Source organism: Narcine bancroftii, chromosome 3 (assembly GCF_036971445.1).
Source record: "Narcine bancroftii isolate sNarBan1 chromosome 3, sNarBan1.hap1, whole genome shotgun sequence".
In the NCBI taxonomy this organism is placed as follows: domain Eukaryota; kingdom Metazoa; phylum Chordata; class Chondrichthyes; order Torpediniformes; family Narcinidae; genus Narcine; species Narcine bancroftii.
The window spans coordinates 354,097,513-354,115,133 of NC_091471.1; the positions used below are offsets into that span (position 1 = coordinate 354,097,513).

The window sequence follows — 17,621 nt, forward strand, 5'->3', positions numbered from 1 at the left end:
AGTTTACTGGAAAATATAATTCTATTAATATCAGGAAATGCAATGTAACTGGAATAATGAGTGACATTGGAACATATTGAAATAACATTATTCAGTCTGAAGTTGGTGAAATGTGTTATTATATTATCATCAAGAAGTGAGTTGTTATTGGAACACATTACTATATTAATTGGGAATTCCTGGAGTATATAACATTAATATCAGACAGTGATACATTCTTATTTCAGTATTAGGTAATGGGTTACAGTAATATATCACATTAACATCGGTGAATTGTGAAACAGGAATAAATTCTTCTATTAATATCACAATGTAAGGAGTTAGTGGAATCCGTTACTACAGTAGTATCAGGTATTGTTACTGGGATATGTTCCATTCACACAAGGCAGTGAATGGGAGACATTACGGTATTCGTGTTAGACAGTGGAATGTTACTGGAATGAAACATCGTACTAATGTCAGGCCATGCGAAGTTACAGGAATACATTACTAGGTGAGTATCTGGCAGTGGGTGCCGGTTACATTATTAGTGAAGTGGTACTGGAACAAATCATAATCTTGAGATCAGGCAATGAGTTCTTACTGGAATACTCATGTTAATATCAAACAATGATGTTACCGGATATATTAATATATTGTTATCATGTGGTAGGTGCCACTGGACATTATTAAATTAACAGAGGCAGGGGGTAGTTACTGAAACCACTGGCCACCGTGACAGAGGTGCACCAAAGAAAAGGTACAAGGACTGCCTAAAGAAATCTCTTGGTGCCTGCCACATTGACCACCGCCAGTGGGCTGATAACGCCTCAAACCGTGCATCTTGGCGCCTCACAGTTTGGCGGGCAGCAGCCTCCTTTGAAGAAGACCGCAGAGCCCACCTCACTGACAAAAGGCAAAGGAGGAAAAACCCAACACCCAACCCCAACCAACCAATTTTCCCTTGCAACCGCTGCAATCGTGTCTGCCTGTCCCGCATCGGACTGGTCAGCCACAAACGAGCCTGCAGCTGACGTGGACTTTTTACCCCCTCCATAAATCTTCGTCCGCGAAGCCAAGCCAAAGAAAGATTAGGTAATGCTGGTTACTAGATTTCTAATGTCAAACAGCCATGTTATTGGAAAACATTACTATATTACCATTAGTCCTTGTTACTGGATTACATTAATAAATTAATATTCGACATTGTGTGTCCCTGGAATAATTTATCATATTAATATTAAACATTCAAGTTGGTTAATACAGTATAAGATTGATTAGAAGTTACAGAAATATATTTTGATATTAATACCAGGCAGCCTGCAGGACTGTAACTCTGTGGGGTGAAACACAGACGCTGTGATTGTAGTATAAACACAGATGCTGGAGGAACTCAGCCTTGTCAAAGGGCTCAGGCCCGAAACTTCCATCCTCTGCACGCTGCGAGACCTGCTGAGTTCCTCCAGCATTTCTCTGTTTTGACTAACTCTTTACTGTTAATATTAGGTAGCGAGCTGTCACTGGAATACATTATTGCATTAATATCAGTGAAAAGCTACTGGACACATTATTACATTGGTACAACTACAAGGCAGCGGGATTTACTGGAAGACTTAGAATTTGAAAATCAATTGGTGCAGCGTTACTGGATAAATTATTTGAATATTTGGCAGTGTGTTCGTAGTGAAATAGGATTCACTAGAAGTGTGCTGTACTGACGACTGGTCCCACCTCCCAGCTCCAGCCCTGAGGGTTTCCCACCTAAACCCAGAACCCCTCTGAAGCCTGTTCATGAACCCTACCTGGGATGTAAGCTAATAAAAGTGTTAGTTCTCCCTCCAGTCCAGTGAGAGCTTTTATCTACACTACAATTTTATTAGCTTACAAACAAGGATGGAGGCACTGCTCAAGCCCAGTAGGCTGTTAATAAACCCCCAGTCCCCCGACGCGGCTGAGGAGTTCGCATATTGGCTGGACTGTTTCCAGGCCTAACTGAACATGACCAGGGATGTCTTCCATACAGATGAGCTCCGGAGGTCGGCGCTCATCTCAAGGGTAGGGACTAGACTGCCCAACGTACAAGGCTGCCATCGAGGCTCTGAAGGCCAGCTACATGAAGGCCCTGAACGAGATCCTAGCGAGGCACCGGCTCACCCTACACTGCCAATGGCCTGGTGAGTCGATTGATGACTACCTGCTGGATCTGCGGACGCTGGCTAAGAAGTGCAGGTATGAGGCCACTTTGGGCTGCGTCTTGGAAGATGAACAGATCACAGACACTCTGGTTGCAGGGGTCCGCTCGAGGTACATGAGGCAGCGACTGCTTGAGTTGGGAAGAAAGGACGTCACTAGCCACATCGAGGAGGGCCACATCATTGGAACAGGCCAATCTCGAGAACAACGACCTTGAGGACAGCGAACTCACGCTCTCGTGGACTGGTATCCCCCGCTCTAATGGCTGCCACTTCCCAAGCCCGGGAGTGCTTTTCCTGCTGCCCAAAGACTTGGCGTGCTCCAGCTGTGGGAAAAAGGAACATTGGGCGAGGGTCTGCCACATGAAGGGTGGTCTGTGGAAGTCCATGGCCTGTACCCCTCCTGGATCCGATTCCACTCCCAAGCCATCTGCATTGGACTCACCCAATCACCTGCTGTGCAATCCACCGCCTTTGGAAACGGCGTGAAAAGGCTTGGCAGGCCATCTTGCCGCGCCACAAGGTTGGCACCATCTTACCTACACAGGTCAACTCAGGACAGAGGGGGCCTACCCAAGGGAAGAAAACGGCATATCCGCAACCTGTCATCGCTGGTCCTCAACCAGAATAGACCTCGCCAGCTCAGCAACTCAATGGTGACAGTGAAGATAAACGGACATTCGACCAAATGCCTGATTGACACGGGCTCCACGGAAAGTTTCATAGATTCATGGACTGTGCAAAAATATAACTTAAAAATGTACCCGTCTAATTACCGAATCTTCCTAGTGTCCCATTCGGCACATGTACAGAAATATTGTAGAGTTCATCTGTCATTTCGGGGGGGGGGGGGGGATTTTATAAATTTCGCATGTACATTTTAGATGAATTGTGTGCTCTAGTATTGTTGGGTCTGGACTTCCTGTGTCACCTTAAAAGCGTGACCTTGGAGTTTTCTGGTCCCCTTACCCCGGTAACGGTTCAGAATGGAGGGCTCTCAAAACCAGGACCCACTTGCAGCCTCCCCACTCTGAACATCAACGCCCCCCCCCCCCCCCTGTTCCAAAACCTGTCTACCAACTGTAAGCCGATCGCCACCAAAAGCAGGTGGCAAACAGTGAGTTTATAAAGATGGAGATCCAGTGCCTGCTGGAGGAGGGGATCATCGGACCAGCACCAGCCCGTGGAGAGGACAAGTGGTGGTAGTAAAGGGGGAAAACAAGTCCAGGTTATTGATTGATTATCACCAAACAATTAACAGATACACACTCCTGGACACATACCCCTTCCCTTGCATTTCAGATATGGTGAATGATATCGCGCAGTATCAAGTCTATTCGACCATTGACCTGAAAGCTGCCATTCACCAGCTGCCAATCTGTTCCGAGGACCACCCGTTCACAGCATTTGAGGCCAACAGTCAACTCTTATCAGTTCTGGAGGGTCCCTTTCAGTATTACCAATGGGGTGTCTATTTTCCAGTGGCAGATGGACAGGATGGTGGATGAGAATAGGTTGAAGGCTACCTTCTCCTACCTTGACAATGTCACCATCTGTGGCTACACCATGGAAGACCATGACGCCAATCTCCAGAGCTTTCTCCTTGCGGCGAGAGCCCTGAATATCACCTACAATTCTGACAAATGTGTATTCAGGACTACACGACTGGCTATCCTTGGCTACATGGTGGAGAAAGGTGTTAATGGCCCCGACCCTGATAGGATGCACCCCCTGTCAGAAGCTGTAAGGAACTGGAAGCACTACTGGCTGGTAGAAGATTTACGCTCCTCACAGACCAGCGCTCTGTCACATTCATGTTCAGCAACCTCAAAATCAAGAATGACAAAATTGCTAGGTGGAGGATCAAACTCTCCATCTACAATTTCGACATCGCTTACTGGCCAGGGGCCCTTAATGATCCTCCAGATTCCTTGTCCGGGGGATACTGTGCCTCCGCACATACTGGTCGACTACGGACCATACATAATGAGCCCTGCCATCCAGGATCACCCACAAGGCTCATTTTGTCAAGTCCCGCAAGTCAGGGAAATGACAAGGTCATGCCAGGTCTGCGCTGAGTGCAAGCTGCACTTTTTTCTCCCCACGAAAGTGCACCTGATTAAATCATCCAGGCCCCTTTGAATGGCTCAGCGCCGATTTTAAGGGACCTCTCCCCTCCACAAACGGGAACACCAACTTTCTCTCGGTCATCGAAGAGTACTCCTGCTTCCCGTGCCCAGACACGTCCACCTCATCCGTCATGAAGGCCCTGGACTCTATTTTCACCCTGTTTGGGTATCCCGGCTATATTCATAGCAACCAGGGCTCAGCCTTCCTGAGCGACGAGCTGGGCCAATACCTGGTGAGGGGCATGGCATCCAGCAGTAAGCTAATAAAAGTGTTAGTTCTCCCTCCAGGTGAGAATGTGAGCTTTTATCTATGCCATAGTGTTCTTACTGGATATTTTCTATTAATATCAAGTAGTGTGTTGAATTGGTTGAATACATTAGCATGTGATTGTGGGAAATACCAGAATATATCAACAGCAAGATTGGTGTTACTCAGGAACTTCTGATGGTAATACTTGGCGGAAACTGATTGGAAGGCACACAGACCGTGATACCAGGAGGTGGGCGGTATGACCAGCGGATCTCCGTGGGGTTGCGAGGTCAGGTTTGTGGAGGGGTTAACGGAGTCCCTGGATGCTGGACATGAATGGTTGAATAACCATGGTTAGAATAACCTTTCCCCGTGGCCGAGCCTCCGCACTCTTCCCTTGAATGGGCGCCGTGATCGAGGAGCACAACGTGTCGAGTCGGGAGACTGGCCGCGGACGGGGACAGAAGCCCCTGGAACCCCTAATCGCTGCTGCAGAGCCCGCCTACCGTGTAACCCGCACCTCTCTGCCGGCTGCGAATCTGGCTCTGAATTTCGGAGCACGAAGGGCTGAGGAGCCTTTAAATGAGCGGCAGCCGCGAATACAACCGCCCCGTTAAAACCTGGAACTGTTGGGCAAGACGTGGTGGGAAGGGGGACACGAGGCTGGAATTCATTACCACCAGGAGGGTTGTTGCTTCACCGCTTCACTGAACGTGCATTCGACCTGGGAACCACATGAGGGGGTGCACCCACAGCACGAGTGTGTCGACACGCCCGGCAGGCAGCCTGAGTGTGGGTCACTCACGAACTTGAGAACGTGTACACAGACACCCACCCACCCCGCCTGTTCAAAAGCGCAGGAGAACAGCCTCCTTCCACAAACTCACAGAAATGCACGGGCCCAAGTCGCTGCACATCAGACACGCGGAGGGCGCCCAGCAGACTGGGGCCTGCCCGGTACCGTGGTCCCGGGACCTGACTCTCGCCGCTCTGCGGACCCTACAGTTCCTGCGGCCCGGTAACCTTCCCCGGCCGGGACGGAATGCTGGCTGAACACTGAGGGAAGACGAGAGAGCGACATGGGGATGGGGAGAGAGGGCGAAGGAGAGAGGAGAAGAAGAGAGGGTGGAGGGGGGTGGGAAGGAGATGGGGAGGGGGGGAGGGCGAAGGGTAAGATGAGGGAAGAGAGGGAAGGAGATAAAGGAGAAAAGGGGAGGGGAGAAAAGAAATGGGAGGCGGAAAGAGAGGAGGGGAGAGGAGAAGGGGACAAGGGGAGAGGAGGAGGAGAGGGAGGGGAGAAAAAAGGGAAGGAGGAGGGGAGAAGAAAAGGGGAGGAGGGGAGAAGAAAAGGGGGAGGAGGGGGAGAAGAAAAGGGGGAGGAGGGGGAGAAGAAAAGGGGAGGAGGGGGAGAAGAAAAGGGGGAGGAGGGGGAGAAGAAAAGGGGAGGAGGGGGAGAAGAAAAGGGGGAGGAGGGGGAGAAGAAAAGGGGGAGGAGGGGGAGAAGAAAAGGGGGAGGAGGGGGAGAAGAAAAGGGGGAGGAGGGGGAGAAGAAAAGGGGGAGGAGGGGAGAAGAAAAGGGGAGGAGGGGGAGAAGAAAAGGGGGAGGAGGGGGAGAAGAAAAGGGGAGGAGGGGGAGAAGAAAAGGGGAGGAGGGGGAGAAGAAAAGGGGGAGGAGGGGGAGAAGAAAAGGGGGAGGAGGGGGAGAAGAAAAGGGGGAGGAGGGGGAGAAGAAAAGGGGGAGGAGGGGGAGAAGAAAAGGGGGAGGAGGGGGAGAAGAAAAGGGGGAGGAGGGGGAGAAGAAAAGGGGGAGGAGGGGGAGAAGAAAAGGGAGGAGGGGGAGGGGAGAAAAGGGGAGGGGAGAAAAGAAGGGGAGGAGGAGGAGGAGGGGAAGGGAGAGAGGGAGGGGAGGAAGGGATGGTGAGGAGGGGGGAGGGGGAAAAAGGGAGGGGGCGAGTGGTGGTGGTGGTGGGGAGGAGGGGGAAGGGAGAATAGAGGGGAGGGGGGAAGCAGAGGAGGGGGAAGCAGAGGAGGGGGGAAGCAGAGGAGGGGGGGAAGCAGAGGAGGGGGGAAGCAGAGGAGGAGGGGGAAGCAGAGGAGGGGGGGAAGCAGAGGAGGGGGGGGAAGCGGAGGAGGGGGGGGAAGCGGAGGAGGGGGGGGAAGCGGAGGAGGGGGGGGAAGCGGAGGAGGGGGGGGAAGCGGAGGAGGGGGGGGAAGCGGAGGAGGGGGGGGAAGCGGAGGAGGGGGGGGAAGCGGAGGAGGGGGGGGAAGCGGAGGAGGGGGGGGAAGCGGAGGAGGGGGGGGAAGCGGAGGAGGGGGGGGAAGCGGAGGAGGGGGGGAAGCGGAGGAGGGGGGGGAAGCGGAGGAGGGGGGGGGAAGCGGAGGAGGGGGGGGAAGCGGAGGAGGGGGGGGAAGCGGAGGAGGGGGGGGAAGCGGAGGAGGGGGGGGAAGCGGAGGAGGGGGGGGAAGCGGAGGAGGGGGGGGAAGCGGAGGAGGGGGGGGAAGCGGAGGAGGGGGGGGAAGCGGAGGAGGGGGGAAGCGGAGGAGGGGGGGGAAGCGGAGGAGGGGAGAAGAGGAGGAGGGGAGAAGAGGAGGAGGGGAGAAGAGGAGGAGGGGAGAAGAGGAGGAGGGGAGAAGAGGAGGAGGGGAGAAGAGGAGGGGAGAAGAGGAGGGGAGAAGAGGAGGGGAGAAGAGGAGGGGAGAAGAGGAGGGGAGAAGAGGAGGGGAGAAGAGGAGGGGAGAAGAGGAGGGGAGAAGAGGAGGGGAGAAGAGGAGGGGAGAAGAGGAGGGGAGAAGAGGAGGGGAGAAGAGGAGGGGAGAAGAGGAGGGGAGAAGAGGAGGGGAGAAGAGGAGGGGAGAAGAGGAGGGGAGAAGAGGAGGGGAAGGGAGAAAAGGAAGGGGAGGAGGATAAAAGGAGGAGGAGGGAGAGAAGGGGAGGAGGAGGGAGAGAAGGGGAGGAGGAGGGAGAGAAGGGGAGGGAAGGAGTTTGAGAAAAGGAGAGGGAGGGGAGAAGCAGGGGGAGGGGAGAAGCAGGGGGAGGGGAGAAGCAGGGGGAGGGGAGAAGCAGGGGGAGGGGAGAAGCAGGGGGAGGGGAGAAGCAGGGGGAGGGGAGAAGCAGGGGGAGGGGAGAAGCAGGGGGAGGGGAGAAGCAGGGGGAGGGGAGAAGCAGGGGGAGGGGAGAAGCAGGGGGAGGGGAGAAGCAGGGGGAGGGGAGAAGCAGGGGGAGGGGAGAAGCAGGGGGAGGGGAGAAGCAGGGGGAGGGGAGAAGGAGGAGGAGGGGAGAGATGGAGTTTGAGAAAAGGAGAGGGGAAGGGGGAAGTGGAGGAGAAAAGAAGGAGGGGAGAGGAGAAAAGAAGGAGAGGGGGAAGGGGAGGAGAAAAGAAGGAGGGTGAGGGGAGAAAAGGGGAGGGGAGAAAAGAAGGGGAGGAGGAGGAGGAGGGGAAGGGAGAGAGGGAGGGGAGGAAGGGATGGTGAGGAGGGGGGAGGGGGAAAAAGGGAGGGGGCGAGTGGTGGTGGTGGTGGGGAGGAGGGGGAAGGGAGAATAGAGGGGAGGGGGAAGCAGAGGAGGGGGGAAGCAGAGGAGGGGGGAAGCAGAGGAGGGGGGAAGCAGAGGAGGGGGGGGAAGCAGAGGGGGGGGGAAGCAGAGGAGGAGGGGGAAGCAGAGGAGGGGGGGGAAGCAGAGGAGGGGGGGGAAGCAGAGGAGGGGGGGGAAGCAGAGGGGGGGGGAAGCAGAGGGGGGGGAAGCAGAGGGGGGGGAAGCAGAGGAGGGGGGGGAAGCAGAGGAGGGGGGGGAAGCAGAGGAGGGGGGGGAAGCAGAGGAGGGGGGGGAAGCAGAGGAGGGGGGAAGCAGAGGAGGGGAGGAGAAAAAGGAGGGGAGGAGAGTAGGAAGGGAGAGAAAATAAGGGGGTAGGAGGGAGGGGGTAGGAGGGAGGGGGTAGGAGGGAGGGGGTAGGAGGGAGGGGGTAGGAGGGAGGGGGTAGGAGGGAGGGGGTAGGAGGGAGGGGGTAGGAGGGAGGGGGTAGGAGGTAGGAGGGAGGGGGGAGGAGGGAGGGGGGAGGAGGGAGGGGGGAGGAGGGAGGGGGGAGGAGGGAGGGGGGAGGAGGGAGGGGGAGGAGGGAGGGGGGAGGAGGGAGGGGGAGGAGGGAGGGGGGAGGAGGGAGGGGGGAGGAGGGAGGGGGGAGGGAGGGGAAGGAAGTAGGGAGAGGAGGGGAAGGAGGGAGGGGAAGGAAGTAGGGAGAGGAGGGGAAGGAGGGAGGGGAAGGAAGTAGGGAGAGGAGGGGAAGGAGGGAGGGAGAAGGGAGGGGGAGGGGAGGGAGGGGGAAGGAGGGAGGATGGAGGGAGGGGAGGGGGAAGGAGGGAGGATGGAGGGAGGGGAGGGGGAAGGAGGGAGGATGGAGGGAGGGGAGGGAGGAAGGAGGGAGGGGAGGGGGAAGGAGGGAGGGGAGGGGGAAGGAGGGAGGGGAGGGGGAAGGAGGGAGGGGAGGGGGAAGGAGGGAGGGGAGGGGGAAGGAGGGAGGGGAGGGGGAAGGAGGGAGGGGAGGGGGAAGGAGGGAGGGGAGGGGGGAAGGAGGGAGGGGAGGGGGGAAGGAGGGAGGGGAGGGGGGAAGGGGGAGGGGGAGGGGGAGGGGAAGGAGGGAGGGGAAGGGGAAGGAGGGAGGGGAAGGGGAAGGAGGGAGGGGAGAGGGGAAGGAGGGAGGGGAGAGGGGAAGGAGGGAGGGGAGAGGGGAAGGAGGGAGGGGAGAGGGGAAGGAGGGAGGGGAGAGGGGAAAGGGAGATAGAAGACGGGAGGGAGGAAGGGAGAGGCGGGCGGACGAGGACGTAGAGGATGAGCAGAGCAGGTCTCTACCCCCTCTCCTGAGCCCAGGACGCTGCCGCAAAGTACGGAACGGAGACTCCTCTCTCCATCCCGGCCCAGACAAGTCTTCCCCAACCCCTCGGGCTGTCCTCGCGTGAACAGACGGCTCCCCTTCCCCCTCCCCCCTTCACCTCACCCCAGAAAGGAAGCGCGTCTCCGGCGAAGAGCGGGTACCCCGCCGAAGTTTGCGCCGAAGCCCAGCGCCGAGCTCCTACCTGAGATGGAGAGAAGCAGGTTGGCGTGAAGCATGAACAGTAATTCCCAAACGATCTCCATGCTCCGTGGGCTGGCTCCGCGCCGAGACCCTGTCCTGTCTCCGAGAGCTCGCACGGTTTAATCCGAATACATCCCGGGCGGCGGCGCCGTGCTCAGAGCGCCGGCTGCTTCAGGCGGGCGCCGGAATCAGCACCCGAGCGCGGGGGGACTGGCCAGCATCGCAGCGGCGCCGCGGGCACCGGAGCCGCCCTCTGGTCGGGGCACCGCCGCAGCCCGGTGCCCCTCTGCATCTGCCCACGAACTTTTGCCGCCTCCCCGACCGCACCGGCCACCCTTCCCGCCGCTGGAGCAGCGCCGGCTTCCGGACTCCGTCCGTCCGTCCGCCCGCCCGTCCCGACTGCACGCGGATCCTGCAGAGGGAGGGCTGGGGGAGGGATTGAGAGGAGGGAGGGAAGGGGGGGGGGGGGTTGGTAAAAGGTGAGAGAGGGCGGAAAAGAGAGGCAAGACGGGGGGGGGGGGTGGGAAAGGTGAGGAGGGAGAATGTGAGAGGGAGATGAAGGGAAGGGGGTGGTAAAGGTGAGGGGAGTGAAGGAGATGGAGGAAGAGAGAGGAGGAAGGGCGGAGGGTGAGAATGTGCGAGGGGATGGAGGGAAGGGTGAGAGGGGAAGGGTGAGAGGGGATGGAGACGGAGGGAGAGAAGGGAGATAGAGGGGAGTGAGGAGAGAGGGAAGGGGTGGTAAAAGCGAGAGGGCAGATGGGGAGGGGAGAGGGGATGAAAGGAGATGTCGGGAAGGTGAGGATGAAAGGTGGAGGGAGAGAATTTGAGAGGGGAAGGGGAAATTGAAGGGGGTGGTAAAGAGGAGAGAGGGAAGATAGAGAGGGGAGGGAAGGAGGCAGAGGGAGAGAGAGTGAGGAGGACAAATGGTAGAGGGAGAGAATGTGAGAGGGGAGGGAGAGCGAGAAGGAGGGGAGATGAGAACGAAAGGTAAAGGTGAGAGGGGCAAGGGGAGAGAATTAAGGAAATTTAGGGGGTGAGATGGGAGGAGAAGGGGAATACGAAGGGTAACAAAAACATAGAGGAGAAAAGGTGGGAGGTGGGTGGATGGGAGAGAAGGAGCCTTATTTTTCATGGTGCAGCTGAACCCAATTCATTCAGGAAGCTTGCCATTCGGCGTGGACGATCGTGTCTCTCCATCTGTCACGATCTCTGACCCTTTGAAATGTAGTTGTTGCCTCTCCTGTTCTCCTTTGGCGAAGGCTCCATCCTTGAGCTGAGACTGTAGTCAATGTTGAGTTCATGATTATACAAGGGAAAAATACTGAAGTGGTTTCCTGTTGGCCTCTTCAGTTCCAGTGTCCATACTGGACGGCAAACCTTGGCCATTGATCTGCCCAGCGTTTTTAATTTTACAACCAAGAATTCCAATTTGAAGAATCTGGTTGTAAAAGCCATCCACCATCTATAATCCAAGGCTTCACATGACCCTGATTGGGATGCTAAACAGGTACTACACCTTGCCCAAGGGTGGGCTATCAGACAGAAGGAGAACCTTACACCTTTTCCTGAGCAATTACACAGCACAGAAACTGAAACAGCTGAACTTGGGCCCCATAAAAAGGGAGTCCCCATAATAAATGAAACAAAAATCTATATACAGGTTATATTTAATATGGTGTAGGGTCTGCCCTGGAAGAAAACTGAATTTTTAATCTATAATTTCATATTCAGCACTTATTGAGTCTTAATGTCAATTAGACAATGGAAGGGAGACTCATTGTTTGGCATTAGTTGGCCTTAATCTGGCCTGGGGGTGAAGGAGGGAAAGAGGGATGGAGAGAGAGAGAGGGGAGGGAGGGAGGAGAAGGAGGGAGGGATGGGGAGAGGGAGGAGATAGGTGGGAGGGAAGGATGGGGAGAGACATATGGAAGTGGTGGGATGGAGAAAGGGGAGGAGAGGGGGATGGATGGAATGAGGGAAGGGGAATGGAGAGAAGGGAAGGAGGGGGGATGGAGTGAAGGGAAAGATAGATGGGGAGAGGTGATATGGAGAAGGGGATTGGGAGAGAGGGGAGTGTGAAGCGAGATACACAGAAAGATGTGGGAAGGAAGAGAAAAGAGGAAGGGCAGGATGGAGAGGAAGAAAACGGAAGAGAGGAGATGGTGAAGGTAGGAGCTCATTCAGAAGGGGAGATGCAAGGGGGATAGGAAGGAGAGAGAGGTGGATGAGGAGGGTGGGAGGGAGGAGTAGGGATAGAGTACAGTTATGGAGGGAGGAATGAAAAGCTATCATCAGCTCTAGGAAGCCCAGACCTGTTCTGTCCAAATCTGAACCTTTACACTAACTCTCACACACACCAGCTCACATTCACACTCACCCATCCATACCTGAACACACCTGTGCTTACATACACTCACCTACCCACATCCATAACTTTGTATCTCCCACTCAACCTCTCACACCCAATCACTTCAAATTCAGGACACAGGCCACACACACACTTGCACAACCTGACAACATCCCACACATTGAACTCACACCAAACCCCATCCTAATAACATAACAACAGGAGCAGAAGGAGACAGTTGGGTCTAGGCTGATCTTCTTACTCAAAGACACTTTCCTGCACTTATCCCTGTGTCATTGATTTCCTGAAATCCACTGATCTCTGTTTTGAGATGCCCAGGGGAGAGAATTCTCGCAGTTCTCCACCCTCTTTGTGAAGAAATGTTTCTTCTTTTCAATCCTGAGTAGCCAGCCCTTTACTCCGTGGCTCTGGCCTTACATCACACCCATCGGGAGTTTGCAAGTTCTGACCAGACCCCCTCTCATTCTTCCAAACTCTGGAATATCCCAGTTTACTCCATCATTGCAGATTGTGGCAACCCCATTATCCCCAAAATCCCTCTCCTGTCAGGAAAAAAAATTACAAATGTGGGGTCAAGCACAACTAGATTCAAAGACAGTTTCCCACTGTAATCAGACTCCTGAATGAGCCTCATCCTAGTTACAACACACCAAAATGCTGGAGGAACTCAGCCGGTCTTTTCCGTGTCTATAGGAGTCAATGATATATTGCTGACGTTTCGGACCTGAGCCTTTCTTCAAGGAATAAGCTCAGAATTCAAACAATGGTGGAGGAATCCAGATCAACAAAAGATGTTAATTGGACATGATAAGGGAGGAGGTAAGAATTTATCACGTTTGTGCGAAAGGAGATAGAACGGAGAGACAGAGATAGGGAAAGGTGGAGGATTTACAAAAGCCAGAGAAGTCGATATTAATGCCTGTGTGAAGATGAGGTTGTTCGTCCAATTTACGGGTGATCTCAGTCTGGCAGTGTATGAGACCGTGGACAGACACGACAGGCAAGGCTATGGGATGGAGAATTGAAATGGGCAGCCACTGGGGGATCTACACTATTGTGGCAGACAGAGCCACGGTGTTGAACAAAGCGATCTCCCAATCTGCATCCAGTCTCTCTGAGAACACAACAGGAGCACCGGATGCAGTAGGTGACCCCTGCAGATTCACAAATGAAGTGTTGCTTCACTTGGAAGGACTGTTTGTGGCCTTGAAAGGTGGTGAGGAAGGAGGCATGTCCCCAAATCAACTACTGCATAGGAGGAAAGTTTAAAGGGAACTTTTTCAGGCAGAGAGTGGCGGGAGTATGAAACGAGCTGCCAGGTGAATTGGTGAATGCGGGCTCTATTCTGACATCTAAGAAGAATTGGGACAGGTAGATTGAGAGGAGTTGTATGGAGTGATATTGGTGCAGGCCAGGGGGGCTAGGCAGAATAATAGTTCAGCACAGTCTAGAAGGACCAAATGGCGCGTTTCTGTGCTGTGGTGTACTATGATTCAATGGAAGTCAGAGGTTTTGATTTTAAAAAGGGCATACCATTGTTCCTCGGAAGCTCTCTTACATTAGGCTTCTCCTATCTGGTCATTTTGCTGTACGGAGTAAGGAGAAATCTGAATGCCCCTCAACTATTAATCTTCGGCCACCTTAGTCAAAAGCTGTCAAATCCAAAATCTGAAATAAAAGTGGGCTAGAAGTAAAGAGTTAAATAATAAAATCTGTGATTGTAGTTAACTCAAAAAATGCTGGAGAAACTCAGCAAGACATGCAGTGTTCTATATGTAACAAAGATAAAGATACATAACCAAAGTTTCAGGTTTGAACCCCTTCATCAAGATATGAGCAAAAATCAGACAGACGTCTGAATAAAATTGTGGGAGCTGGGATAGGGTCATGGGCAAGAGGTTCAAATTTTCTGATAAAGGGCCTAATGACAAATGACTGGGAAACAAGCTAGAGTAAACCTACTCAGCTGAAGTGAGTGCTTCATGATATTGGGAAAGGCTGTAAACACACATTAGGCCACTCAGCATCTGTGGAGAGAGAAACAGAATCAACACTTTGGGTAATTAAACCTCATCAGACCTGGGGAAAGTGAGAGCTGCAACAGGGTAAATGCAAATGACCAGCCTTTGATCATTGAATCTCTCTGACTTTCCAACTAACACTCCCCTTCCCCTCTGTTCCTTCCTGCCCCTCTCTCCTTGACTCTACACATACATTCCATGCTACATATGCTTCAGACTGAAGGGGATATACTTCAGACTAGGAAGGGAAAACCAGAGGTGTATGGTCCAGTGATTATTGGGGGATCAGAGGTAGAGAGGATGAGCAAATTTAAATTCCTGGAAGTCACTATCTCGGAGGCCCTTTCCTGGACCCAACACCCTCATGTCATCATGAAGAAAGCACCTCGACTTCCTCAGGTTCGCTTTGACATTGAAAACTGTGGCAAACTTCTACAGATGTGTAGTGGAAAGTGTGCTGTTTGGCTGCATCACAGTCTGATATGGGGACACCAATACCTCTGAGTGGAAAGCCCTGCAAAAGGTAGTGGACACAGTCCAAAACATCACAGACAAAACTCTCCCCACTGTAAAGAAAATATATATGGCATGCTCCCATCAGAGAAAAGCAGCAATCATCAAGGATCTACACCATCCAGGACATGCTCTATTATCGCTGCAGCCAGCAAGAAGGAGGTATAGGTACCACAAGACTACACCACCAGGTTCAGGAACAGCTGCTACCCCTCCACCATCAGACTTCTCAACAACAAACTCAATCAGGGACTCATTTAAGGACTCTGCTCTTTATTTATTACTGAAGATTTTTTTCTGTATTGCACAGTTTGTTTACATTTCTCACTTTTGTACATGTATTTTTTTTCTTGAGTACATTGTTTCTGCGCTATGGATAAATAGAAATTCTGCCTGCCCCGCAGGGATAAAAGAATCTCAGGTTTGAATGTGATGACGTATGTACTCCGACAATAAATCTGAACATTGAACTTTGGCTGAAACAAAAGCGGAGGCTGTTGGAACAACCAACAGGACAGGCAGCATCTGTGCAGATGGAATCGGAGCCAGTGGTTGACGGTGCTTCATTCAGATTATTGTTACTCCAGAGTTTTCAATATGCACAGTATTGCTCCTGCATTTACTCTTTCCACACAATGCATTGGCACTGTGTCTAAAAAGTGATTGGAAGTGGATGCTCTTTTTTTAAAATGAGAGATTGCCAGCATTAATTTGCATAAAACCTATTGCAGCTGACAACTTTAACAATCTTCTTTGAAATAGTACGGGGACAGAATATGATTTCAGAAGTGGCATGTGAGGTTTGTTGGTAAAATGAGAATTAATTAGCAATTACAACCCAAAGTCAGGCCATTCAGCTTTGGAGATCCCCACAGGACAAAGATGCTCATTCCTGCTCTGATTTGAGTTATGGAACAAGGAAATTCAGACAGCTGTTACAGTAGATTATCACAACACAGGGCCGAAGGGCCTGCATCATGCTGTAGATTTCTATTACAGAACAGTTAGGCCCTTCAGCCCATAATGCTGTGCTGACCTTTGCAAACCTACTCCACAACAATTTAACCCTTCCCTCCCTCACACATATAACTTTCTATTTTACTTACATCCACGTGGCTATCTAAGAGTCTTTTGAGTGTCCCTCTTGTACCAGCCTCCAACACTACCCCTATCAATACATTCCAAGCACCCACCTACTTACCTCTGATGTCGCTCCTAAAAGTTCTTCCATTCATCTTAAACAGATTTACTCTGGTAGTGGCAAATTTGCCTTGGAACAAAGGCACTGGCCGTGCACCCTATCTAAGATAATCTCAATCTCATGTACCCCTATTAAGTCTGATCATCACTCCAAAGAGAATAGCCCTAGCTCACTTGTTCCCATTTCCCCATACCCCTTCAACATCCTCCCTCAAACATACCCATCAGCTCCCCTTTCTGCTCATTAAGGGGCAATTCATTGAATCTGCCAACCTGCACATCTTTGGGATGTGAGGGTAGAGCACCCGGGGGAGGATCTGCAGTGCCCACACAAACACAACAGCAGCATTGCCCTGGATTGAGCCGGGGTCAGTGGAGCAATAACTGCAACATTGAAGGATCTCATCGACTCTGGCAACTCAGCCCTATATTCCCACAGCCCTTCAAATGTATCAAATCAATTCCCTTCCCAAAAGAGGAGGAGAAATTTCTTCTTGCAGAGGGTGGTGAACGGGAACCTGCGGAATTGGCTGCCTGATAAATCATTAAATATATTGAAGAAGGAATTGTTCTTTGGGTTGGAAGGATGAAGAGATACAAGGAAAGATCTGAAAAAGGGAGCCAAGATCATACTGAAGGTGGAACAGACTCAAAGGATTGAATGGCATCCTTCTGCACCCATCACCCCCTCTGAGGTGATAGGATGTGAAAAGATCCATTTATTTTACTCTGCAGGATTGCAGTATTTTTCATCAACTTTGGAGGTCTGTTTTTATTCAATTTCATTACGCTTAATTAATTTAAAAATTCCAGCAAACATGCAGGTTGGCAGATTCAATGAATTGCCCCTTAATGAGCAGAAAGGGGAGCTGATGGGTATGTTTGATTTCATTTGGGGCCAATGTCTTGCTAATTAATTATTAGTTAATTAACTAATGCTTTTTTCATTTTGCTTGTTTGAGACAGTTGAAGTGTCCCTTGGGACTTGCCCCATATACTGATGATATCTTCAGACCATCCCCAGTGGCCTGGGGTGCATATCTACTGCCCCAATCTTGTCTCTGGTCCAAGCCATGCTTCAGAGACTTAACAATTTGGGGCGACAATCAAGTGGGTGCTGAGGGAATGCAATACTTTCGTGCCCGCCCTCCACCACCCAGGATATACATAGATCTGAAGTAGCCTGAGAACATGTCCTGAATCTCCGTGCCCTCTCAACACGTTCTGATCCAGGGGCTTCAACTTGATACATGAAATCCATCGTCCGCTCGCTATCTGACCCTATTTCTAGCATTTTCTGTGTAAAGTGAAACACGAAAATCTGAAAATGCTGTGATTTTAGTAAAAGCACAGAAAGGCTGGAGAAACTCAACTGGTCAAGCAGTGTACTCTATAAAGATAAAAATACATAACCAACATTTGGTCTTGAACCTTTCATTAAGGTATGAGCAAAATGTTAGCAGTTGCCTGTTATGTATTTTTATATTTGCTATATAAAGTACCTGTTTGATCAGCTGAGTTTCTCCAGCATTGTGTTTTTACACCTACCACATTATCTGCAGACTTTTGTATTTTACTAAATGCTTGAGGAACTCAGCCAGTCTCGCAGCATCCATAAGAGGTAAAGATATATTACTGATGCTTGGGGCCTGAACCCTTCTTCAAGGTGTAAGCAAGAAACAGGCAGGTGGAATCAAAAACTCAAGGACACAGGTTTAAGATGAGTGGGGAAAGATTTAAAAGGGAGTCGAGGGATTAGTTGTATGTAACTTGGTGCTGGAGGCAGGGACAGTTACAACCTTTGAAAGACACTCAGTCAGGTGTACGGATAGGTGGAGAGCAAATGTGGATGGAGCACATGTAAGTGGGAATTTGGTTGGCATGGGACATGTTGGGTGAAGGA

At 52.1% G+C, this 17,621-nt stretch overlaps 1 protein-coding gene across 2 annotated transcripts in view; it reads right to left on the bottom strand.

Annotated features, from left to right (window-relative positions):
• The window catches only part of ca10a (carbonic anhydrase Xa), a 113,694-nt gene extending 103,666 nt beyond the window's left edge, over positions 1-10,028 (bottom strand). The window contains exons 1-2 of one of the 2 annotated variants that reach the window (XM_069929898.1): positions 9,618-10,028; positions 2,405-2,497 (exon numbers count right to left, since the gene is read on the bottom strand). In XM_069929898.1, the coding sequence (XP_069785999.1) occupies positions 2,405-2,497; positions 9,618-9,678 (154 nt within the window). In that variant the 5' untranslated portion in view covers positions 9,679-10,028. The remainder of the gene's footprint in view (positions 1-2,404; positions 2,498-9,617) is intronic. The other variant, XM_069929899.1, reaches the window with a different exon arrangement.
• Between the last annotated feature and the right edge of the window lie 7,593 nt (positions 10,029-17,621).